Genomic DNA, 25,599 nt, shown 5'->3' with positions numbered 1-25,599 from the left:
ACTTCATAGATACATAAAATCCAGGCCTAAGTGTGAATCACCTGAAGAATGTATCACAATCCCTTGCAAGAGTTTCAAGTGTGTGAGCAGGTGGTTTCTAGGAAGATTCAAGAAAATGTCCAAATCATCCTAAGGCCTCGGTCAAATTTTTTCCTTCACACTTAGAAACTTTTCTGGAGCTTTTCTCCCACGATGTCGTGCAGTCCTATCCAGTAAGCCGATTTCAATGCGAGGTCGTCAGATTGCCTTTCCACGACCCCACATTCAAATCTTGGAAGTCTGGCGCTCTGGAGCTTTCAGCAGGATGAACCTGAAATTTAGGTCAGGTCGCGGTAGAAGGTAACTGGCTTAACTCTCGATGTCTGGTCAGTATATTTATGGAGCTTTTTTTTCAAAGTTGCTCCAAACTTCTGGATCTTCTTCCAGAAGTCCTTTTTGAGTCCTTGAAGTGTCTACAAAATTGATCCAAGGTTCCAGAAGCTCTGTGTTGCTTCTTGAAAGTTGGGACTACAGTTCCCAGAATTCATGTGGTCGGAATCCTCAAATGGCCACTGGACTCTGGTCAGCTGGGCTCTTCTTGCAGCACTTGATGCAGGGGACTCTGGTCAGCTCCTTTGTACTTGTGGCTTGTGGGGAGTCCACTCCTGGAGTTGCAGAAGCGAGGGAAAGTCCTTTACTTGGTTAAGCCCAAAGTGTGCAGCTGGTGCAGTCCTTGTGGGTGCAGTCCGTCAGGTGCAGACCAGGGGTTCAGCAGGGAAGTCCTTCTTCTCCAGTATCTTCTTCCAGTAGGGATCTGATTTGCTGGGCAGCTCTGTCATATTTATCCTTGTTCCTGGATTGCAGGCCAGGAGGGGGGGGGGAGGTGCCCCTGGCCCATGGGGTGCAGGTTGCCACACTATGCAGTGACCACTTCCTGCAAAGTGTGGCAAAAATCAATCCCAGAAAACAGCATTCTTTAAAAATCCAACATTGAAGAAATCTCTCCTTGGAGGTTACATCTGGCTTATCCCACCCATTGGTGTGGCTAAGTTTCCCACTGCTTCCAGCCCCTCTCCTAATCTAATTATTGGGGTTCCCATCTGGCTCAGGGAACAGGAAACGGGGGGAGGTCCAGTTTCTGTCCCAGGTACTTTTCCCTCCGTTGAAAACCAGTTTGGCCACTGTACCCCCATCCTGCTCTGTCATCTGCTGCAGCAGTTCTCCTCCCTCCAGATGCTTCCTTTGTTTCTGCCCAGGCCACGTCACACCTCATTGAGGCAGCCTGGCTGGGGCTGCCAGAGACCGACCAATCAGGAAAGGGCACTACAGGGCTGATTTTGGTAACTTTCAGAAGTATTTCTAAATTTCTTTCTCTGTACTAGTTATAATAAATCCAACATTGACAAGTTGTTGGATGCATTCTAACTTTTAATTTGATACTAAACTTGACAGAGTTAGCTATTTTCTAGTGGAAATGAGACTTTAATTAAGCCTCCCAATGTTAGCCTATGGCGCTAATGCACTACAATGGGGAAAAACAAATTTGGCTGTTCTTCCCTCACCAGGGCTTATAAATCATCTTTTTAAATTGCATGCTTATATTTACACTGCACCCACCTTTGGGGCACGTAGGGCAGGCCTTAGGGGTGACTTATATGTAAAGATAATGTAGTTTGAGACTATGTAAGTACTTTTAATTCAGAAGTCAAATTTGGGGAGAACTTTAAAAGCAGGCAGCAATGCAGGCCTGCTTTTACAATGGCACTAGAGACCACAGCAGGGTGCCCAGGGGGGCTCCAACTTTACTGTAGTCCCTAAACCTATGTGGCCTACCACATACTAGGGACTTATAGGTAGGTTGGCAGAGCCAATTATAATTATACCTAATTTGCATATACCATTTTACAAAGAGCATTGGCCCTGGGACTGGTTAGCAGTGACCAGGGCACAGTCAGAGTCAGTACCCACCAGTATCAGTCAAAACATTTGGGGGTGATCAGGGCCAAAAGCATGACTTTCTCAAATCATGCAGTATAATGCATGGGATATAGTATGGGAATGTCCCGAGTACACCAGCTTGAGATTGTAGAAGGACTGTCATGCTGAGGGGATGTAAGTTTGCATTGCTTTTAGATGAGGCAGATTGTGCAGCATGAATCTTGTTTAGAGAGGAGAGGACATCCTTAAACAAGCATTGGCAAAGTCAGTAAGTCTCGCCTATGCAAGAGCTATTGGTTTAGCCAGCATGAGTTAGCCATGTTGTACACCAGCTTGGCAACTGTTCAGCATAGTTAAAGGTAACTTAAAGGAGAGTGCCTTGGAGTGGAATGTCATAAAGTAGAATGTCATGGAGTGGAGTGGCGTGTTATGAAGTGGCGAGGAGTGGTGTAGAGTAGCGTAGAGTGGAGTGGCATAGAGTGGCATAGTGTTGTGGAGTGTCTTGGAAGTAGCTGAGTGTCGTAGAGTGGAAGGGTATAGAGTGTACAGTGGAGTAGAGTCATTGTGGAGTAGAGAGGAGTGGTGTAGAGGGTGTTGTGTAGAGTGGAGTGGCATAAAATGTTGAGTGGTATAGAGCTGAGTGGTGTAGAGGGTGTAGTGTAGAGTGGAGTAGTGTGCTGGAATGGCATAGAGTGGAGTACTGGAGTGGTGTAGAGTGGAGTGTATATCGTAGGATAGAGTGGAGTAAAGTGGCCTGGAGTGGCATAGAGGAAGTTGTGTAGAGCGCTGTAGAGTGGGGTAGTGTTATAGAGTGGCATAGAGTGTCGTAGTGTGGAGTGGCATCTAGTGTTGAGTGGTATAGAGCGGAGCGGCTTAGAGCATGTTGTGTAGAGTGGAGTAGGGTGCTGCAGACTAGAGTGGTGTAGAGCGGAGTATATTGTCGTACAGCAGAGTGTTACAGAATGGAGTAGTGTAGTAGAGTGAAATGGCATAGCGTGGAGTAGACTGGAGTAAAGTGTCATGGAGTGGAGTGGCATAGAGTGGCATGGAGTGGAGTGGGGTAGAGTGGAATACTGGAGTGGAGTAGATGGAATATTGGAGTGGAGTAGAGTGGAGTGGCATAGAGCGGAGTAGAGTGTCTTAAAGGGAAGTCAAGTTTAATGGAGGAGAGAGTCATAAAGTGGAGTGTTGTAGAGTGGAGTGAAGTGGCCTAGAGTGAAGTGGCGTAAACTACAGTGGTGCAGAGTTGATTGGAATAAAGTGTAGTGTCTTAGAGTGCATCAGTTTTGAGTCAAATGGTATAGAGTGCATTGCCTTAAAGATGAGTGGTGCAGAGTAGAGTGCAATGGCATATAGTGCAGTGGTGCAGAATAGCATTGAGTTCAGTGGCAAGAGATTGCAGTCTTGCAGAATAGGTTGCCTTAGAGTGCAGTGGTTCAGAGTGCATTGGCAAAGAGAGTAGTGGTATCAAGTGTTGCAGAGTAGAGTGTTGTAGATAGCAGTGCCTTACAGTTCAGTGGTGAAGAGTAGACTAGAGTGGTGTAGAGTACAGTGATGTAGAGCACAATGGTGTAGAATGGCGTAGCATGCATTGGTGCAAAGTGCTGCAGAGTAGATTATAGTGGCATAGAGTGCTGTGGTGCAGAGTAGTTAACATAGAGTGCAGCAGTGTAGAGTGCATTGGTTTTGAGTAAAGTGGTGTAGAGTACTTTGGTTAGAGTTCAGTGATTTAGAGTAGACTGGTGTGGAGCACATTGGCGTAGAGTAGTATAGAGTGGAGCAGCATGGAGTAGAGTGGCATAGAGTGAAGAGGTCTAGAGTAGATTGTTTCAGAGTAGAGTGAAGTGGCGTATAGTGAAGCACTGTAGGGTGGAATGGAGTGGCATAGAGTAGTGGTGTAGAGTACATTGGCATAGAGTGGAGTGATGCAGAGTAGAGTGGAGTGGTCTAGACTGGTGTGATGTAGAATGCAGTGGCGAATAGTGCAGTGGTGAGTAGTAAAATAGAGTGCAGTAATTCAGAGTACAGTAGTGCAGAATAGAGTAAAGTGGCATACAGTGCAGTGCTGTACAGTAGATTAGAGTGGCGTAGAGTAGAGTGGTTCAGTGGCATGGAGTGCAGTTGAGCAGAGTAGAGTGGTGGAGTGCTCAGTGGTAGAGAGTTTATTGTTGCAGTGTAGAGTGTTGCAGAATGCAGTGGTGTAAAGTGGCACAAAGAGCAGTGGCATAGAAATAGAGGAGATTATATCCTTGTGTCCTGCAAAAAAAAGTTCAAACGGAAGCAGGAGTTTGTTCTCGATATGTCCTTGATGACAGCTTGTCCTTGTGCGACTGCACCTGTTTCACAAGTGAGTGACATATAAGTGCATGTGTAAAAGGTAGGGACAGGAGAAACAGATGTCTGGTAAAGTGTTAGGAAATATTATTGATGATTTGTTGTTGTTTAGAAAGAACATATTGGCGTAGGTTAGGTGTGATAACGCAAGTAGGTCAAATCTATTTTAATGAAAAGGTGTTCCATGGCAAAGGTAATGTATTTAGAATTGTAGTGGTATTAATTGTTATTGCTACTTGTAGAGAGCAAACACTCATCCCCAGAGGGATATCACAGCACTATATTGCTGCAGGCCCTAGGAACTATGGTACTAGTCTTAATCCAGAAGAGCCAGATTTTTAGGTTCTTTCTGAACCTAACGTGGTAAGAGGTTAGATGGATATACGTGGACATTAGGTTCCAGTGGGCAGCTGCCAGATGGGTGAATAAGCGACTGCCTATTCTTGCTTTTTTTAATGCCAGTGCTAATTTTTACCTTGGAACGTGGAATGTCAGGGCCAATGTCACAGAGTGCCTAATGGACATGGTAGAGGAGCATACATTTGGTTCTCTTATGGCTTGGCAACCAAAGAGGAGTTTTAAACAAGCCGATGCCTAGCTGTACCTGTCTTTGTTACAAATGAGTTTGGCTGACGTGTTTTGTATCACCTGAAATCGTGTAAAGAGAAAGTCTGCCATGCCCACATAAAGGGCGTATCCATAGACCAATCTTGTTGTAATTAGTCCTTAAACTATGGTTTACGCCAGTTCACTGGGATCCAGAGGAAGAGTTTCCGTAGGAGCTTGAGTAGGCCAAAGAATTTGGCACATACATTGTTGACCTGCTCCTGAATGGAGAGAGTCTTCTATCAAAATGCCATAGTTCTTTGCCATTTTCCTGGGTTCTGGTGCAGAGGCAAGTGAAGATGGCCACCAGGAGGATTCTCAGATATGATGGGCACCACCAAAGAGAAGGATCTCGGCATTCATTTTAAGCATGCCATCATCCAATTCGCTACCTCAGATAGACAGTGGGTGAGATTTTTCCTAGGTTTGTGCTGTATCACACCGAAGGAGATAACCAGCTGGGTATCATTGGCATAAGAACATATCTCAAAGCCCCAGTTTCTGACAGTATTAGCCAGGCAAGAAACATGGGTGGATTCTGTGCTGCTTTTGGCTCTAAAGCCAATCTGTGATATGTCTAGCAGGTTGTTTTCTTTAAGAAATGAGGTTAGATAGCTATTGACTAATCTTTACAAAACTTGGGACATGGAAGAGAGCATGGATATAGGGTGGTAGTTGGATAATCCATTCCCGGATTAAAGATTTCGGTCCGATAAGAAATAAGGATAGAGGCCAAACGAGAGAAAATGAAATGGGGACAAGGGTCATGTGGGGATCCAGACTTGACCTCCGCCATAATCTTCTCTACCTGTTCCTCTGAGAGACTCATTTGTGATGCCTTGAAGCGCCTGTGCTTTGTTGTGGGGGCCTAACTGCTCCCAGGGGAGCTCATCTAGAAGGGATTGCATTTCAAATGTTGAATAGATTGTTTCTATTTTGTCACTGAAGAAATTGGCCATTTCTTTGCAATGAACAGAGGCAAGCAGGATGAGACAGTTCTTTTACTATTTTAAAGAGCTCTTTAGAAGAGCTAGTATTTTTTTCTAGTTTTTTAATAAAATAGTCTTGTTGTGCTCTTTTGAGCACTTTATGGTAATTATTCAGTTCACATTTGTATGCCTGTCGATCCTCTATATGCTTTGAGTGCCGCCAAGTGTGCTCAAGCAATTTACATTTTCTTTACCCTGGCCTTAAATCCATGGAGTACAATTTTTCCAACAAAGGGGGCACAATTACCAGGCAATTGGGGATGACGGAATTAAAGTTCTCTAATTAGCTGTGTGTGGATACACCTTTTCCAAACTCATGGGGGACGAAATGACTTAAAGATTCAGCAATAAATTTACTCCAGGGTCTTATAGAGGTTGAGGATGGGTCAGGAGTTATTTTTCGATCTTTTGGTAATATAAGAGAGAAGTTGATTAAGAAGTGGTCAGACCAGAGTAGTGGATTAATGTCATGGACTTTGGTTGTTTCAATGTTTGAAAATAAAAGATCTATATTGTGTCCTGCTACATGGGTCGGGTGAGTGATACATTGTTTCAGGTCCAAGGATTTGCATTTTACTCTCCAGCCTTTTGCGAAAGGGATCCTCAGTATTCTCATAGTGTAGATTAAAATTCCTAATCACAAAAAAATTATCTTGTTTTAGGATTAGTGGGGACAACCACTTGAGGAGATTTAAAGTGAATTGGAAGTTGTATCAGGAAAGCCTGTACAGTACAGCCTATCCAGGCAGCACCCAGGCATTGTAAGACAACTGGAAGGCCAAGATTTCACAGTCTACTGTCGAGGAACTGTGTCGATGGAGTTTATAAATCTATCTTTAAAAACAATGGTAATACCACCTCCCTGTCAGCCTACTCTGTCGCACTTCAAGATCTTGTAGCCAATGGGAACTGCAGCAGTGATCTCGGCTAGGATATAACTATTGGTCCAGGTTTCTGTAATGAATAATGAATGATAATGAATGAGCACCCACTGCAGGAAGCGGTGTGAGGACCTGAGGCACTGGGCCAGGAAGACCGGCGAGGCCCAGCTGGGGAAGGCCTCCCAACGAGGAAGGGGTGGCCGTCGGACCCTGACCCCCCTAATGGCCCGCATTCTGGCGGTGGCCTATCCGAATTTGGATGGGTGCTTGAAGGCACCACAGCAGCCACAAGGGGGTGAGTACCAACACTGTTGAAATACTACTTTGATGGATGTGTTTGGGTGCTGTGGTATGTATGCTGTCTAATGCCAGGCACTCGGACAGGTGTGTTCCTGCAGTCCTGCCCCCTGATAGACCCGGGAATGGTGTGAGGGCATGTATGGCCGGTTCCAATAGGCCCATAGGGGTTCACCTTTTTGTATTCTTGGATGCTTCGTGGGCTCCTTGACTAGTGGGTGCCTTGGCTGGGCATGGTCCCCTAGGTGTGTACTCCACACAGTTCATCAGGTCTGTGTTTCCTGTGGTAATGTTGTGTATACTGGGGTAGTGGCCACTAGTCAGGGGCACAGTCTTGACTATTGTTGTAGGTGCTCCGTGTAGGTGTATGACCTGGATGGGAGTGTGTGTGAGCAGGGATGTTCATTCATTCAGGTATTTACAGATTTCTCCCATGTTTTGTCTCTCCACCCGTGTGCTCTTGTGTCCTTTGTGTACATCAGCATCATCTGGCGAGGGAGTAGTGGCACCGACGAGTGGGGATGCAGCGGCCCACGGTTCCAAGGAGGCAGAGTCGGGGGACGCCAAGGGGACCAGTGGGTTGGAGGGTGAGGGGAGTACCACGGGGGAGGCAGCTACCACTGGTGGTAGTGACTCTGATACCTCCTCCGATGGGAGCTCCCTGGTGGTGGCGGACCCTACTGGGCACACCCATTCTATGTTCCGCCACCCCTCCATGCCATCTCCGCCCTCCCAGTTGCTCCGCACCCAGTTGCCCGTGCCCGCTCACCCAGGAGGGTGGGCGTCTCCTTCACCCAAGGCACCTCATCCCCTGCCCCAGTCAGCCCTGCTGCCCTCACGGAGGAGGCTATTGACCTCCTGAGGACCATCTCTGTAGGGCAGACGACCATCGTGAATCCCATCCAGGGGGCAGCAATGCAATGCATACCTGGAAGGCATTCACGGTGCCATGTCTGGCCTACAGAGATCTTTTCAGGCTCTGGCCTCCTCTTTGATGGCAGCCAGTGTCCCTGGTCTTTCCGTCGCCCCTCCCAACACCTCTACCCCTTCCAGAACCCCACTCCCTTCACCCATCCCAAGCACACGTACAGACAGCAATGCACACACATCAACACACAAGAAGAACACAGAAAAACACAAGCACCACACTTCCCACCACAGGCATACACCCATCCAACATTCAAAGGCACACACAACAACATCCACTTCCCCCCACTGTGTCCACCTCTCCTGCCTCCCTGTCCGTCACCTCACCATGCACACCCACAAGCACTGCACCCTCAGTAACTGGTGCTGCCCTCATTCTTGCAGTCACCACAAAACCTGACATCCAGTCATCCACCCCATACACCACACCTGCACTCACCACAACTACATTGACAGACACTTGCAGCACACTCACCAGACCTGCAGACACCCAGACAAGATCCATCTACACTGGCAGCCTGTCTTGTCCCACTGTGTCCACCCCCCCTCCTCCCAAAACACTCAAACATTCGAAGACACCCATACAACACACATCCATCACACCCACACATCAGCATACTTTACAGGCACCTGCATCCACGTCTGGAACACCTACACCTGGTACAAGCACTCCCTCAACCTCCATTCCCAGATCTTCCTCCAAATCCCCCCCAATTGCCCCTAAGAAGCTTTTCCTCTCCTGTGTTGACCTGTTTGAACCCACTGGCCCACCCCGGCTCGTCCCTAAACGTGCCCATCTCCTTGCCCAGTCTCCACGTCCAAGTCCATCCCAGTCCACCCTTCCCATTCCTGTGCCCCTTCCCCAGGGAGTAAGAAGTCCTGTGTTGCCCCAGGTCCCTCTGCCACCTCCGGTCTAAGCCCACTCCCCCACCTTCCAAGGGCAAGCCCAAACCCCCTCAACCTCCCAAACCTAAGCCCAAGCACCCCCCCCTTCCAGACGTAAGTCTCCACCCCGCCACCCACTGCCCCTGAGGTGCCTGGCTGCCCTATTGATGTCAATTGATTTACAGTGGAGTACCCTGTGCACATGTGGGAGTCAAGTCCGGCCTATTTAGGCCCTTCAGGGTATTTATAATGGACTGGCCAATGGCCTTATTTGGGCAATACATTTTTCTCTTTTTATTAAACTTTGAGTGCCCAGTGGTGCTGTTGGCACAATATGGTGACGTGGTTCATCGTTTCATTGTGTGGGTGTTGTGTGCACATGTGTGTACTTTGGTGCAGGTCTTTGTTGCCTTGTGTCGGGTAAGTACATCTTATTCTGGTGTGCATGGTGTCGGATGGTGTGAGGGGTTCGGAGTGCGTTGCAGGGTGGGTGGGGTTGTTGTGAACCTGTGCCCGTTCTTCCCATGTGTACTATGTTGCGGTACCTACAGTCGTCTTCGTCGGCGGTCACGGTGGTGGAGGTATATGGCAAGGAGCAGCACTGGCATTATTTCCAACTCTCTCTCCATGTCTGCATCGGCGTGTTGAGTGTACCTCCGGTGAGTGTTTCCTTTTATTTTGTTAGTTTCCGCCACGCTTTGCGTGGCAGTGGTTCCCATCCCAGAACTGACAGTGGTCTTGTGCTTCATTATTTGGTGCGTGGTTGATCCTTTCCGCTGGCCTGTGGGCGGCCTCCTCTGTCCTCGTCACCACTACAATGATGGCGGTGTGTGGATAGACCTCTACTTGTTTCTCATGTGCTTCATTATTTGGCGGTCTGGACCACCAGCTTGTTGGCGGGAGTTACCGCCACCGCTCATAATGACCACCTAAATTTGGGTTGGAGTCATTGATTATGTCCGAAATCTCCATGCAATGTTTGGGTAGAGATCTGGCGTCGATGTACATACATTTTTCAATTAATCCTTCTGAATTATTAGTTTGGTTAGTGGGAGGTTCTTTGCTAGGCCAGCCTACCCATTCACAATTAAGGCAAGAGGAAGGGCCCTTCATATGGTGTGGTGTCATGTTTGGTGAGCATATCCTGTGTTAAAAGCTTCTCGAGAGTAAGATAATCTTACCTGTCTGTCTGGAATAAAACTGTCAGGGGACCTGGCGTCTGGCAACTGTTGGGGGCAGACGGGTGCAAGCGGGTTTGCCTTGGGTGCGCCAGCGGCGTGGTCACGCCCTCGGTTTTATTCCTGTAGTGCATTACAACCCTACCACTGACCTAAAATGGGGGCCTGAAAATATGCTCTAGCTGGCGTGGTTTAAACACAGTACTGCAGACTTGGGGGGTTATTACAACTTTGGAGGATGTGTTAATCTGTCCCAAAAGTGACGGTAAAGTGACGGATATACCACCAGCCGTATTACGAGTCCATTATATCCTATGGAACTCGTAATACGGCTGGTGGTATATCCGTCACTTTACCGTCACTTTTGGGACGGATTAACACCTCCTCCAAAGTTGTAATAACCCCCTTAGTGTTAAACACCAGAATGCGAGCTAGCTACAAACAATAAAATGCCCCCAATTTTTTATTTTTTAAATGCCACCAAGTAAAAACGATATTACAGTTAAAATGCACCAATTTTTTTAGATTTGATTTTGGAATTATCCACGTTTTGTAGCAGCCTAATAGAGTATTTATAAAGTGCTCTTAAAACAATTAGCAGCAGAGTATCTGTTCAAGGTCATCAGTAAAGTGTCTGGTGCCTAGTGCAGCACGATTGATAGGGTGGCAGACATCCAAATATATAAATATGCAGCTGTAATTTATTGCAGCACAACAAATTATTATTGAATATTAATCTAATTGGCATTAGATGTAACAGTACTTACATGTAATGTAATAATTAAGGCACACTGAGTGATGTTATAAAGGCTAGGGCTGGAAAAGTATTAAGCAGTGAGAGGCCTGTTTGTGTTGCTTATGTAATTTAATAAGTGAAAGACAATGCCTGAAAGAACATATATTTTCAATTGTTGTCCTTCTTGAAAAGGCATGAAGGAGGCAGTGTAATTGTTGTTAGAGCATGCGGTGAGAAGTACGTATACACAGTATCGGGCAAAGTATTAGAAGAACCTAAGGGCAGATTTTGAAGCTTTGAAGTTGGGAAGCCATATGGAGAGGGTCTTGGGGTTGCTTAGACCTATGTGTGGCTGGGGAAGGGATTCTCAAAGTGGCTCTAAGATTGTGGTGTCTGTTTGTTTAGAAGTAGTAGGAAGCTTAATGTTATAACCTGCTCATTCATGCATAAAAGCACAAAGGAGTGAAATTACAGTTTTGAAATCGGTAGACTTGCTGCCTGAATGAAAATTATGACTTTGTTAAAGCATGTGGGTGGGGAGGGGTGAAGTGAGTCTAGGGTGAAGAGGAATATGTAGATGTGTAAAATGAATTTGTGGTTTGTGTTAGTGTTGGGCACGGTGCCACTGTACCTGGAAACTGTAATTGAGAATGCCGGTAGATAGAGAGTATGTTGTTGGTGTGTGTGCCCCGCAGCAGGGTGATAAGTTGTGGTGTTAGTAAACAATAGCCATACTTTGTATTTTAACATGGAACTATGGTCAACATGTGTTTTCTAGTGTAGGCAGTGTGTGGTATCTCCTAGTGCAAATAAAGTAATTGTGTTATTTTTATTGTTTAAAATGTAAACTGAAGCATTAGCTTGGGTTTAATGTTTCCATGAGTTCTTATTGTCCTGTATCACTGCGCTTGCTGTTTGAAAATAAAGTAAGCTCTTGAAGGTGTGTGTTCAAAGGATAGGGAAGGAAGAGGTTGTTTAAGGTGCTTAGTAGAGCAGTGATGGGCTAGTGTTGTTTGGGAAGAACAACTTTGCCTTTTTGTCTATGGTGATCTTGTCCCAGTGTAATTTTCAGACAACGGGACACATTTAGCACCACCTGCAAATTGTGTGCTTTCATTCTAAGCAGCTATCTCACCATATCAGAAAAAGCCCTCGTAACCCCATTAAGCCTGGGATTATAAACCACACTAAATCGAATAATGGCATATAATGGGAAACAATATGTAGATTACTAACACATCAGTGAAATCCTGAATTAATCACTGGAAAATAATCATTTCTTCCGTCTAGAACTCTTTTTGCAATTTATTCTTGTCTCACACAATTTCACTCTTTACTATAAAAACATATACACAATTTGTTTTTACATACAAGACATAAATACAAAACATATACCAACACATAATGACATCCGTGTATCCCAACAAATAGAAAGCCAGAAAATGTGAGTTACAAACCACAAATCCAATGGTAAGCAATGAGTGGAATGCATTCCTAGGTCAACTTTCAGCAGGACCCCATGGTGTCTTTAGCAAACCAGACAGCTCCACTGTCTTGTATGCTTGACCTATATGCGCTTTCCCTCTACCGGCCCGAAGAGCAGATAAGCAGCCTTGTTTGGAATCCATTGAGCATACTTACATATAGATGTGCGTATATATCAAGTAAGCAGTTCTCGCATGAGTGCCCTTACACCCTTACTCTGCTGGTGTTTGTTTGTGGCATGAGGAGACTCTGTAGATGTACCGAAAAAGCATACACCATCAGCAGAAGCACACACAAACTCCATAACTGCTTGTGCAAAAGGAATAGTTCCAGCAAAAACCCACTGTGTTTTGGCCGCATTGCAGCCTTGTTCACAGGTATCCACAAGTGCATTTAAAAACCACAAACAATAGAAACAAACGACTGTCAGAATAGCAACGTCATTAAATCTGTAAAGTACCATATTGAGATGTTCATACAGCTTGGAAGTTGATATAATACTTAGGTATTAAATTCAGAATACATAAGCTGTGCATCACAATACTTTGCAGAACAATACGTTACAATATACTAATGTTTGATAATCCCATTATGGGAACAATAAATTGAAAAGATAGTCACCAACTGGTTTATCAATATCATTTCATACCCAGTGATTGCAAAATGATGCACGCATATTTGAAAATTGATTAATATGTGCTGATAAAGAATAGAGAAGAAATAATACATTTAAAGGTATTCCCCTTGCAGTTGCTGTTTATAAATAACCTTCCAGCCATTCATACCAGCTGTCATACTTCTAAATGTTTACATACTTTTGCAGATGGAGCCTCAGTGACCTGACATCGCTATAGCCATTATACTCCATCATAGCACAAATAGCCATCCCCTAAGCAATCAATTGTTACATATATACACTGTCATAAGAGCCTATTTAACCCACACAGGTTATATTTAACCCATACGTATCTTAGGGCCAGATGTATCAAGACATTTTACATTTGCAAATGGTGCAAATCGCAAGATTCCACCATTTGCAAATGCAAAATCGCCTTACAAGATGTATGAAAGGCATCGCAGTGCAATTTTAGGAAATCGGTAGTTTGCAATTCCCTAAATAGGAAATCGCAAATAGGGAGTACCTTTACATGTGCACATTTGTTTGGGGGGTGTGGTTTCAAAGGCGGCCTTAGGCCCCCAGCACCCTTGGATTTGCATTACCTAAGTTGGAAATTCCTAGAAGGAATTTGCAAATTAGGAAATGCAAAACCATTCACACCAGATGAATAGAGACCCATTCCCTAATAGCGGTTCCTTAATAGCGATTGCCAATCTTAAGAAATCGCTATCAGGGAATCGCTATTTTCTTACATACCATTTTACATTTCTCAAATAGCAATTTCTTAAAAATCGCTATTTAGGAAATGTTAAACAGTGCTTTGATACATCTGGCCCATAGTCTCTAAATCAGTGCTATCCCTGAACTCCAGCATACGAAAGGACTCTTCTTGGTCCCCTCCCCCTCTTCATAGGTGGTATTCTGTAAATAGTGTAGTAAGTTAGAAAGTTCCTATTGATGTTGTGCCCAACAGAGAAATATCTCGCTACAGAGTAGTGATGATCCATATTCTGTACGGCTTACATAGGTGTTAGTACCCTCTTTTTGACAGGATGTATTGTGCTGCCAATGTATTTTTTGTCACAGGTACATAGCAGAGCGTGCGCTGCATAATCTGAGTTACAATTCAAATAGTTGCAGATTTGTTTGCTAGGGCATGTGAGTGTTCCATATTCACAAACACCACTACTAAATTTACATGTCCTGCATTTCCTGCATCTAAAGAAGCCATTCTTGCTCAAAAAAGACCTGTGTGGCCATTGGAGATGTAGTTCCTACTTATTCAATCCCTCCAGGTACTTGTCCTCACAAACTTAATCAAAGGGTAATCAGAAATCAGGCCTTCAAGAATAGGATCTGTTGTAAGAATGGACCTGTGTTCCCCCAGAATCATCCTAATATGATTAGCCTTAAACCTGGGATGCCCTCCCAACTGCATCCTTTTGTGTGGTCAAAATCAGCAGTTCATTACTTCTCACATCTTTTACATGTTCAATTGCCTTGTTCATTACTAGGTCAGATTTGCCTCCCTTTTTGAATCTGGCTACCATAATTGATGCAAGAAAGCATACCTCCGTACAACAATTCTGTTTAACCCTCAAAATTTGACAAAAGGCAATTCTCTATATCATGATGCATGGGTGACTATTATTGGCATGCAGTAAGCTGTTACCGGATATCTGTTTCCTGTACAATTCAGTTGTTAGTTTCATATCTTCCACTGTTACATTGATGTCAGGAAACTATACTCCTATCACTAATATCACTGGTTAAGTGTGCATTCCAAGGATTTCCTTTCATGAATTCAACAAATGTGTTAGCAGCATCATTGAATCCATCTGTGTTACTGAGGCCCTGCTCTTCCCACCGGCCCATAAACAGGTTGGTGTAGGTGGGGACAAAACAGGTCCCCATTGCTGTTCCTTGCAATTGTTTGTACAATTTGTCATTGAACAAAAAGTAAAGATGCGTTAGACAGAAGTGCAACACATCAAGTAACATCTCATTTGCAATAAGGAGAAAGATCTAGCTTGTAGGAAATGTCTACAGGCCCTTATGCCTACATCATGCTTGATACTAGTATAAAGACTACTGACATCCAGAGTAATCAACAGAAAATGAGAATCCCACACCATACCTTCAATTCCCAAAAGAAAATCTCATGTATCCTTGATATAGGAGGGTAGAGCGGTGGCAAATGGGCATAAGAAGAAATCCCCATACCATGAGGTATTCTTTAGGAAGCTTCCTATCACTGACACAGTCGGGCCCCGGGGGCTTAAGTATAAACTTGTGTATTTTTGGTAACAGATAGAAGATGGGGATTCTAGGATTTCTACATCTCAATAACAATAATTCTTTCCATTCCAAGAGGCCCTCATCCCTCCAATCAGTAAGCATTCTGTCATATTCCTTATTAGTCCGTTGCATATCTGCCCTCTCAATTCTTATATAGCACGTAGTACCCCTAAGCTGCCTTTCACCCTCTGCTAGGCGAATGGTTTGAGGGAGGACAACCACGTTGCCGCCTTTGTTGGAAGATCTAATGACTATAACATGATCATCATGCAGATTCTTTAAGGCTCTCCACTGACTCCGGGTCAGATTTGATCTCTTTTTCCCTTTTCTTTTCCTGAGCCTTTAAGGTCCTGTATAACCATATCTTGAAAGGTATCAGTATTGCCATATTGCATATTAGGTACAAAGATAGAGACCGACTTGAAGCCATTAGGGCAGCTGATAGCTACAGTAACACCCCAAGTCATCTAAATTAAGAAAAGGGTCCCTTACAACAGGATATTCAGCCTTCAATACTTATACTGTGTGTAAGATGGAAATATCATCCATCAGTTATAATGGCTCAGCCAACACATTCTCATTCATCTCACTATTTACATTTATTCTGGTAGAATACCATTTTCTTAACTTCAATTTACGTATCAGTTTAAAAAAGTCAATTCTATGTTAGGCATAATCAAAGCTTGCTGTAGGACAAAAGTATAAACCATAAGACAAAAAGCTGCACTCATCCCTACTCAAAGTTCATGTTGTCAGATTGATGATAGTTCTATCTCCCTTCTCCGTTATGTTGATTTTTTTTTTACCCCTTGTAATTCCCATGGGAGCCTTGTCACACCCATCCTTGCTTCCAGCCTCTTCTTGTTGCTTACCTCCTCTTTCTCTGCCTCCGCAACCTCTTTGCCTCTGTTGTTCAGTTTCTGGTCTCTTCCCATACTGAGAAGACAAAACTCATCTAAAAAACTGTTTGGCAGTGAAGGCAAGACAGTAAAAAAAGAAAACATTACCGCACACCCCGTAGGAGAAAACTCCCATGGTGGGGGCGGGGGAGGGATCATTAGTTTTTAAATATTTTCTAAAACAAGCTCCCACTTTGGAGTTTGTTTTTGAAAAAAACCCACACTTTGGAAAAGTTTGACAGCTGTTCTTCATGTTTGGTGTAGCCGTCCATCAATCGTTTCCTACATTCTCTGGAATGATAATGGCCCTGTGGGGCCTGCCAACATCTCTAAATTTGGCAGGTGAAGTATAGACAGGATGGCAGATGTAAAGTCCTCTACCACTCTTTCTTCCTTTACTCCATCTGCCAAACCCTGAATCAGGCCCTCGGACTAGTGTGGCACAGTGGACATAATGGGTGCAGCTTTGCAACTTTTTTGGTAAATTGGTAACTACAAATATTTAGGGCCCAATCCAAAAAATGAACAAGCTAAATCCTCCAGGTAAAATCAAGACTAAAATAAAACCCAACACAGATATAGCAGAACAGACTCAGGGCTCCCTGTGGCCACCTACCAAGCCAAGAAAGCACTTTTTGGTAGGTGTCATTGTACCTCAACACTGTTCTGGAGCCCGTCCTATTATCTCAAAAAATGGGGAAAGAGCACACTGCCTGGCAGACTAGAGTACAATTCGATCAAATGCATTGCAGTAAATGCACACTTTAGTAGAATGTCTTTAGTATTCACCAGTGACCAGTGTTGGCGCAGTCAGTGCTGTTTATCTCTAGACATGTGTTTCAGGATATTTGTCCTTCAGTAGAAAGTAACAACTTAAACTTAGGGGCCCTAGCAATGCTGCTCACGGTCTTCTCTGGTTTGAGTACCACTGCCAGAGGTGCAGGTTCATCCCAAGCTTGTTAGCTCACCAACTCAACAAAGTGCCAATCACAAAAGGGGGAAGAGAGCACATTGCCTGGCATACTAGCACACAATTTGACAATTTGCTGAGATGCATTGTGGTAAATGTCACTAAAGATGTCACTAATTTTAGTTGAAAGTTTTTTGTTTTTACTATTGTTCGTCGAGCCAGTACTGTGTGTCTCTAGACACGTGTTTCAGGATATTTGTCCTTCTTCAGTTGAAAGTAACAACCTAAATTTTGGGATGCTGGTAATGCTGCTCACAGTCTTTCCAGGTTTCTGTACCACTCCCAGTCTGCAGATGCATCCAATAGCTCATCAGCACAACAACTTATCAAGGAACCAATCACAAAATAGGGTAGAGAAACTCACTGCTACGCCAGGGCTCAAAAAACTACTCAGCCCATGCCAACCCTGCCCATGCCAACTTTACCAATGTCAACTCTGTTGATGCTATTGCCCCTCTTTCTGTTCCTCCACCTCCTTCTTCTGTCTAATCCTTTGCCACTTCCTTAAGAAGCAGCTCTGCTAGTGCATTCCATTCCCCTTACAATTAAAGCCCTGACATTCTTCCAGTTCTTTCCATGCCCTCCAGCTTAGCCACCACTTTACTATTTAGATTCCACATTCAGCCACAGGCACTAACCTTGGAAATGACTTGATATATATATTTTTTTTAAATAGAACTTCAGTCAGGCTGGCCACCAGGCAATACGATATGGGCTTGAGGGGTGGATATACTCAAACGCATGACTCCAAAAAAACATGGAATAATGGAAAATGCGGCCTCATCACGTTACCAGGGACTGCACTGCATGGTGATAGGAGGCCACATGGGGCTAATTAATGAAGAGTGGTAAAGGCCCTCCAAACACCATGCTGAGTAGGATGCAAGGGAGCGTTCAGTGTTGCGCAGGCCAAGCAGGTGACAAAGATTATAACAGTACAAAGCTACAGAGACAGGGGAAAGGAATACAGGGGCTTAATGCGGTTTTCTTAAGCACCCTGCAACTGTCAGGTAACAAACCACAGTATTCACAGGAGTACAAATGGTGCAGTCATCGGCACACATTCATGTGACTTGGGCAGGGTGATACTGGCCAGAAAGTGGGCAAGATCCTTAGATTGTGGTTAGGTTAGGGACCTCTGTCCTGGAATAATATCTGTCATCCATTTACTATATGATCTTCTTTCAGTGCAATGGAAGAGAAAGAGCCCTGCTGCTGGTAGCACATGCATTATGTATGTATGTGGTATTTTATAGTGCAAACGTAGGCAAAAGGCATAATAACGCTGTGCAGGGTCAAAGGCAGAGAGACAGTCTACATTCTACAGGAGGAAAAGCTGATTTCCAAGAGCAAGGGGGGGCTATTACTAAATTGGTCAGATGTCACGATTCAGCTAAATGGTTCTCTGAAGTCCTAAAGTTAGCTAAATTAGAACTGCACCAAAGTGAACGTAAACAGTAGAAACAATACTCTCCTGAAAAGAAAGACATTTTAAAAACCCATCCTAGGGATTCCAAGCCTGTCTCTTGCAGGCAATGCCATCCTTTTTCTCCAATAAAATTGTCCAATCCATAAATGATTCTAAGACTGTCAAAATAGTGTCAGAACTATCCAAATCTGACAGACGCACCCTATTGTTCTCTCCCTCCCAGGAATCATGTGACTTATTTTATGCCTTTTTCATTGATAAAATCAAAATTATAAAGGAAAGTGTACCTGCGAGTTTGTTCATAAACTGTATCACACCTGAGAAGCTACCCTTGCTACATTTCCTCCCATTAGCAATAAACACCTCAGGGAATTCTTGTCCAAGGTAAAGTCTGGCTCAGCCAAAGATCCCTGCCCTTCTAAGGTCCTTAAATTGGGTTCTCAACTCTCCCAGGTCTTGTTATGTCCCTCCTTGATTCCTCCCTTTCTCATGGCCATGTACCTAGCTCCTTTAAGGATGCTGTGGTCATTCCACTCCAGAAGAAAGTCGGGGAGGATCCCTTCTTACTGAAAAACTATTGACTGACATTTCTGCTGCCTTTCTTGGCAAATATGCTGGAGGCTGATGCAGCACAGTGTCTCTGTTCTTTTCTTGAAGAATCACATTTTTAGAGTCGTGCCAACCTTGTTTTTGTCCAGCACGCTCCAGTGAGTCAGTAACTCTATCATTGGTAGATGACATGCGTTGAGAGACTACATTAATCATGTTGGTCCTTTCAGCGGCCTTTGACCCGGTTGACCATATTTTTTTGTTGGACTGTGTCTAGGCCATGGGGCTACGCGGCCCTGCACTAGACTGGGTAAAACTGTTCCTGAAGGTACATTCCCAGTCAGTGTGGCTTACCCCTTTAAGGGCAACAGAAGCCCACTTGGATTATGGAGTATCTCAAAGCTCCTCCCTCCCACTGCTTATTGTCAACATATACATCCACCCGTTATTTATGCACTCAAAAACATGAATTACATAATTGACAATTATGCAGAGGACTTGCTGCTACTTTTCAGGTTAGATTCTCCACTGCCCAAGGGAAACATTCAAAACACTATGCTTTTCATCCACGATTGGACAAATAGCGGACACTCTCAAACTCATAGTGGATAAAACTGAGATTGTCATCACAAAAAACAAAATGGATTTCTGGAATACCTCATTTTGGCCCACTGATATGGGGGACCCTCTGCCCCCAAAGAAATCTTATAAAAGCCTCGACATCATCATTGATATTGAGTTATCCATGAAACCCAGTTAGGTGCCGTCATTTCATCCTGCTTCTTATTGCTTTGCAGGATCGAAACAATCTCTAAATTTCTCCCCTTCAAAGCATTAATCAAGGTATTTATTGCCTTGGTCATATCTTGTCTTGACTACGCAAACTCTATTTATATTGGACTCCCTTAGACTGTTCTTTCAAGGCTCCAAGTTGTCCAGAACCAAGCCGCTCACCTGATATATAAACAGCCAAAACACTGTCATATTACCCCTCCATTGAAAGACCTCATCGGATCCCTAAGGAGTAAAGGAATGTCTTTAAAAGGGCACAATATTTTTGAAGCCCTACCTTCATAATCTCCAGACTTACGAAATAAACCCTAAACAGGACTTTACAATCTTCCTTCAAGAATTGTTTTTTTGTACCCAAGTTCAAAAAGAAATGATTGGGTGGTTCCATATTCTCCGTCCTGGCCCCCCCAAACCTGGAACTCTTTTCCTCTCAATATAAGTATGGCCCCAAATTACATAACATGCAGACAGGCACTTAAGACCTGGTTTTTTTTACAAGTGCTCAACTAGGGCACCTCTTCTTCACACAGACTGTTTTTGTTATGTCTCCTCTGGCTATTAGCACCATGAAATATTATGGTGTACCTATGCTCTATACATACCTTTAACATAACATAGCGTAAACATAGCATACAGATAACATACTACAACATAAACGTAACATAACCAAGTGACGTTACACAAGGTCTGGATCATTTTATTTTGAGCGTGGGAAACTAAGTGATTGCCCACAGCCAATGCCAGGACTCAAACCTGGTTCCCCAGATCCAAAATTGGCTGCTGCGACTGTTAGGATATATCCCTGTTTCTCAATTTATGTGTGAAAGTTATAAACAAGTGGGATGATTGTGTATGCTTATGAGGACATTGTCTATTGAAATGGCTTTGTGAAGTAAAACACAGGATCTAAAAATACTGAAAGGTTCTCAGGAGTCTTGCTTGAGAAAACTTGTAAGGGTTTCTTTTAAAACTAGACTTGGAGACATAGTTCAGCACCTCTGCACCAGTGGTACTGGAACAATTTCCACAGGGGGTACCAACATCAGTGTTATATCACTGAAGTCATGACGATTGTGAAAAATCCCAGCTTTACATAAAGTGTAGCAAATGTATTCAGCAGAAGAGTGGTAAGGGTGTAGTATGTAGCTGGTGCTGTATTTTGGAGCACACAGTTGCAGATATACTATAGAAGCATCATGCAGTATCATACTGTCATTTACAGACAGCTGTACACTGCTTCACACTCCATGTAATCCAGAAAGATTGTCATATAGTTCACTTTAAAAACTCCTTTCACTTTGCAACCATACAAAAGGAAAGTAAACACCAATCCCCAAGTTAAAAGAAGCAGCAATTTGTCTGAAGACATAGGTGGTCATTCTGACCCTGGCGATCTTTGACCGCCAGGGCGGAGGACCGCGGGAGCACCGCCGACAGGCCGGCGGTGCTCCAATGGGTATTCCGACCGCGGCGGTAAAGCCGCGGTCGGACCGGCACCACTGGCGGGGTCCCGCCAGTGTACCGCGGCCCCATTGAATCCTCCGCGGCGGTGCAGCTTGCTGCACCGCCGCGGGGATTCCGACCCCCCCTACCGCCATCCAGATCCCGGCGGTCGGACCGCCGAGATCCGGATGGCGGTAGGGGGGGTCGCGGGGCCCCTGGGGGCCCCTGCAGTGCCCATGCCACTGGCATGGGCATTGCAGGGGCCCCCGTAAGAGGGCCCCTACATGTATTTCACTGTCTGCTGCGCAGACAGTGAAATACGCGACGGGTGCAACTGCACCCGTCGCACAGCTTCCACTCCGCCGGCTCGATTCCGAGCTGGCTTCATCGTGGAAGCCTCTTTCCCGCTGGGCTGGCTGGCGGTCTGAAGGCGACCGCCCGCCAGCCCAGCGGGAAAGTCAGAATTACCGCCGCGGTCTTTCGACCGCGGAACGGTAACCTGACGGCGGGACTTTGGCGGGCGGCCTCCGCCGCCCGCCAAGGTCAGAATGAGGGCCATAGTCTAACGCTTGACCAGTGTTTTTGAAGCACATCAAATGGGACAAGATAAATATAAAACGTAAACACATCTTTATTTATTTGTCTTTCGTGACCCACCGCAATCGGCTGGTGACCCAACAGTGGGCCACAACCCACAGTATAGGAAAAGATGTATTAGATACTTCTGGAGTAATGTACACCCCCAAGTCGCACAACCCACAGTATAGGAAAAGATGTATTAGATACTTCTGGAGTAATGTACACCCCCAAGTCGCTTTGTCTATCCATCTGTTGAAATATTGAGTTATCAGTCTCTTGACTGTTGCCTGTGATAGTGTCAAATTCATTATTTCACATGTATGCCATTTACTTTGCAAAATGATACTTTCCTGAGCAAACTAAGGGTCTGATTTATAAATCTAAATCCCATTATACTCATTAGGATTTAGATTTCTGCAGATGGGACATCTGTCACCGTTCTGACAGAGTAGCCTGTTCACCAAGTTCTAAATCAGGCCCATAGTGTCTAATGAATTCTATGAAAACTTTTCCATGGAACTCAACATCAGTAAAATATGTTCAACAGGGGCAGTTTATCAATGTCAGAACCAAACGACTTCCCTTCATTCCCTCTTTCTTCATAATGTGGAACGCCAGTGGTTCAATAATCAAGGCCAAAGTAACAAAGAAAAGGGACATCCTTTTCTGGTGCCCCTCTGAAGTGCAAATGGTCCTAAAGCCCTTCCATCAAGCACAGCTTTTGATACTTTTGAGAAACTATTGTCTGTGACTTTGCTCGTGGCCTTATGGCTCAACCCCACTTGACATCGGACATTAATTACGAACATCCATTCCACCATCTAAAGCGTTTTCAGCATCAAAGGAAACCAAAATAAATGGGATATTCTTTTGTTTATTTTTCTCAATTTGGTGGATGACTAGTTTAGTTTATTGTATGTCTGTCTTGTACTAATCCAGATTGATTGGGGTGAAATGTTGTCTTGATTGCCAAACGACATGGCGACTCTTCCTATTAGTCCTGGTACCACCCTGCACAGAATAATATACATGAACAGGGTCAAATCCCTCTACAAGGGTCACAATGAGGAGGAAAAATCAAAAATGGAGAATAAACCTCCTCATCGATCTTGTGGTTCTTCATTGATAATCAAGTTTGGACTAATAAAGAACAGCAAGGCACCACACTCCTCATGACATCAGGGAAGAAAAGCACCTCGAAAGCAGGGAGAAAAACAGAAGCAAAAATCTGGGCTCAAATATGGAAGCAAAGGGACGGAGAATGCAACAAAAAATAAGGAACAAATGTGTTCCAACACATCACGTACATTGACATATAACTCATTTATGATACTGACAGGAACTGACATCACAACAAGGACACAGCCTCTTCTTGGATTAGAGATCTCTCTCCTTTTCTCTTTCTTGGGATAACCATCATCTTAAATAGGGCGAGGAGAGCCCAGGCCCCTTTCGGGAATCCATGGCATTCACCAGGTAAAAGAAGGAGAAGCCCTAGTTTGACATCCTTCAGCCAGCACAGTGTTCTGCGCGTCCATAAGTGCTTCACACATTACAGTGTTCATTGCTTCATGCAAAATTTATTGTGTGCACAGTAAGAGATTTTCAAGGTTGAGGTTCTCCTTTCATGCTGATAAATATGTGTGACTTTGCACTATTATACTTCTTAATGTGCTGTTCTAGCCATGTATACGTTCTGAAATGTTTATTTTATTTTTTAGATAAAATGGCACGCGCAAACAATCAGTCGCAAACGTCTTATGATGTGGGAAAGCCAGCCCTGAGTGACACACAGGCCACACTTTTGGTTGAAGGTGTATTTGGTCTAAAGGTGTCTAAAATCAAGCCGCTACCAAGCTATGATGATCAAAACTTTCATATAGAAACTGCAGAGCTGGAGAAAACTACAAATGTGTCAGATTTTGTCCTAAAAATAACCAGTTGTGAAGAGAGTAAAAATGTGAACCTCATAGACGTACAGACCCGTGTGATGATGTTTCTGAGGACAGAAGGCTTTCCTACACCTACTGCAGTTCCAACAAGAGATGGTCGAATACTATCACTTGAATCTATAGGTAAGTCTCCTTACTCTTTTTAATTTTGGGAAAAAATACAAAGCACTAACTCAGTGTTTCTTGAAACTCTAGCAACAAGCACTTTTGAATTTTAAAGACTTTTAGGCCCTCATTTCACTTGGCCGACCGCCAATATTGGACCGCCAGTCGGCCGCCTATGCGGCCAGGAACCCGCTGGCTGCATTTGGACATCTCCGCTGGGTGGAAACAGAGTTTATGCCCGCCGGCCCAGCGAGGAGCAGGGCTGTAACATTGCAGCCGGCTCCATTATGGAGCCGGGGGTAATGTGGCGGTGCGGCGGGTGCAGCAGCACCCGCTGCACTTTCAACTGTCTGCAAAGCAGACAGTGGAAATTGCGATGGGGCTGTGCCTGGGGGCCCCTGCACTACGCATGCCAAGTGCATGGGCAGTGAAGGGGCCCCCAGGGGCCCCCTGAGTCCAATTACCACCAGCCTTTCCCTGGCGGTGTCTACCGCCACGGACAGGCTGGTGGTAAGGGGAGTCGAAATCCCTGGTGGATTGCAACCGCCGGGACCGCGATGGGTCACCGACCGCCAGGGTTAAAATGAAGGCCTCAATGTTCAAAAATCGATAAATTTAATGATCACAGAAGATTTAACACATCAGACCTTTTTTTAAACATTATTAGGTTACAGTTGCATAATGAATGCTAAAAACATAAATAATCTCTGTCCTTGACAACATGATTCATAGTTCAATTACCAATATAACGACACTTGCAAAACTATAGATATTTCTACATGACCACGAATGCAACATATTCTAGAGTTTTCAACACTTACTTGTCGACGGAAATTAGTCTCTGCAGTCACTGAACAATAATGCACTGCAGACGTCAAATAAAAGTTACTGCTGATAGTCCACAAAAACGGACGACCCATCAGTCCTAGATTGCAGCCTATCACAAACTCTGGAGAGAGCCAGCAAGACGGGGGCAGTAAAAGCCATTCACTACTAAAAGTGGGGGAGGAGGCCTATTGAGTTATTCTGATGAGCTGCTGCAGTGCTCCGGGAGATTCTCAGTTGTGTACTTAGATGTTTTACAGACTGAGAAAAAGTACTCTTGCTAATGTATTCTTGGATTAGGACAGAATACCACCTTCTGTAGTGTTTCATCCAGGAAGGTAGATATGGATTAACATTGAAACACCAAGGGCCCGATTCACGAAGGTAAACATAGACGTTTGGTCTTAAGTTTAGACCAGACGTCTAAGTTTACCTTTGTGAATCGGGCTCTAAGTATCCATGTTGAGAAAGGAAGAAGTGAGGAGCTGCATAGGAGTGGTGGTTCTAGCTTATGTGAACTAGTGCTGGAGCAAACCCTTGAGAATATTAGGTTGTCACTGGTAAGAGTGCAGTGAGCGCTGGCAGGAGACGAGATAATATTGAGGAAGCGTCAGGGTGAGGATGAAGAGTACTCAAGCGCAGACCCTTGTGCACCCTTGAACTTTCTCCTTCTGTCATGCAGTTCCTATTTAAGAAAGCTGAATTGGTGGCTTTTTGCTTCTTCAACATTTCCTTACCACAAACTCGTCCACCCTAAGTAACAAAGTATCTGCTGACGTTCCAGAACAAAATGCAACACGGCAAAGGCATTACATTGAGCATCTGTAACCTGGGCTTGTGAGGCTTTCACTCATACTTTTTCCTCAAAGCAGGTGAAAGGGTTGTCTTCCTGCAGAACCAAGGA

General features: G+C 44.5%; 1 protein-coding gene across 3 annotated transcripts in view; it reads left to right on the top strand.

Annotated features, from left to right (window-relative positions):
• The window catches only part of HYKK (hydroxylysine kinase), a 270,296-nt gene that overhangs the window by 166,257 nt on the left and 78,440 nt on the right, over positions 1-25,599 (top strand). For all 3 annotated transcript variants that reach the window (XM_069222046.1, XM_069222045.1, XM_069222047.1), the window contains exon 2: positions 23,535-23,888. In XM_069222046.1, coding sequence (XP_069078147.1) covers positions 23,540-23,888 — 349 coding nt within the window. In that variant the 5' untranslated portion in view covers positions 23,535-23,539. The remainder of the gene's footprint in view (positions 1-23,534; positions 23,889-25,599) is intronic.

The sequence above is a fragment of the Pleurodeles waltl genome, chromosome 3_1 (assembly GCF_031143425.1).
Source record: "Pleurodeles waltl isolate 20211129_DDA chromosome 3_1, aPleWal1.hap1.20221129, whole genome shotgun sequence".
NCBI classification, from domain to species: Eukaryota; Metazoa; Chordata; class Amphibia; order Caudata; family Salamandridae; genus Pleurodeles; species Pleurodeles waltl.
Note: the sequence above shows the minus strand (reverse complement) of the source record. Positions and strands in the feature narration are given on the sequence as shown.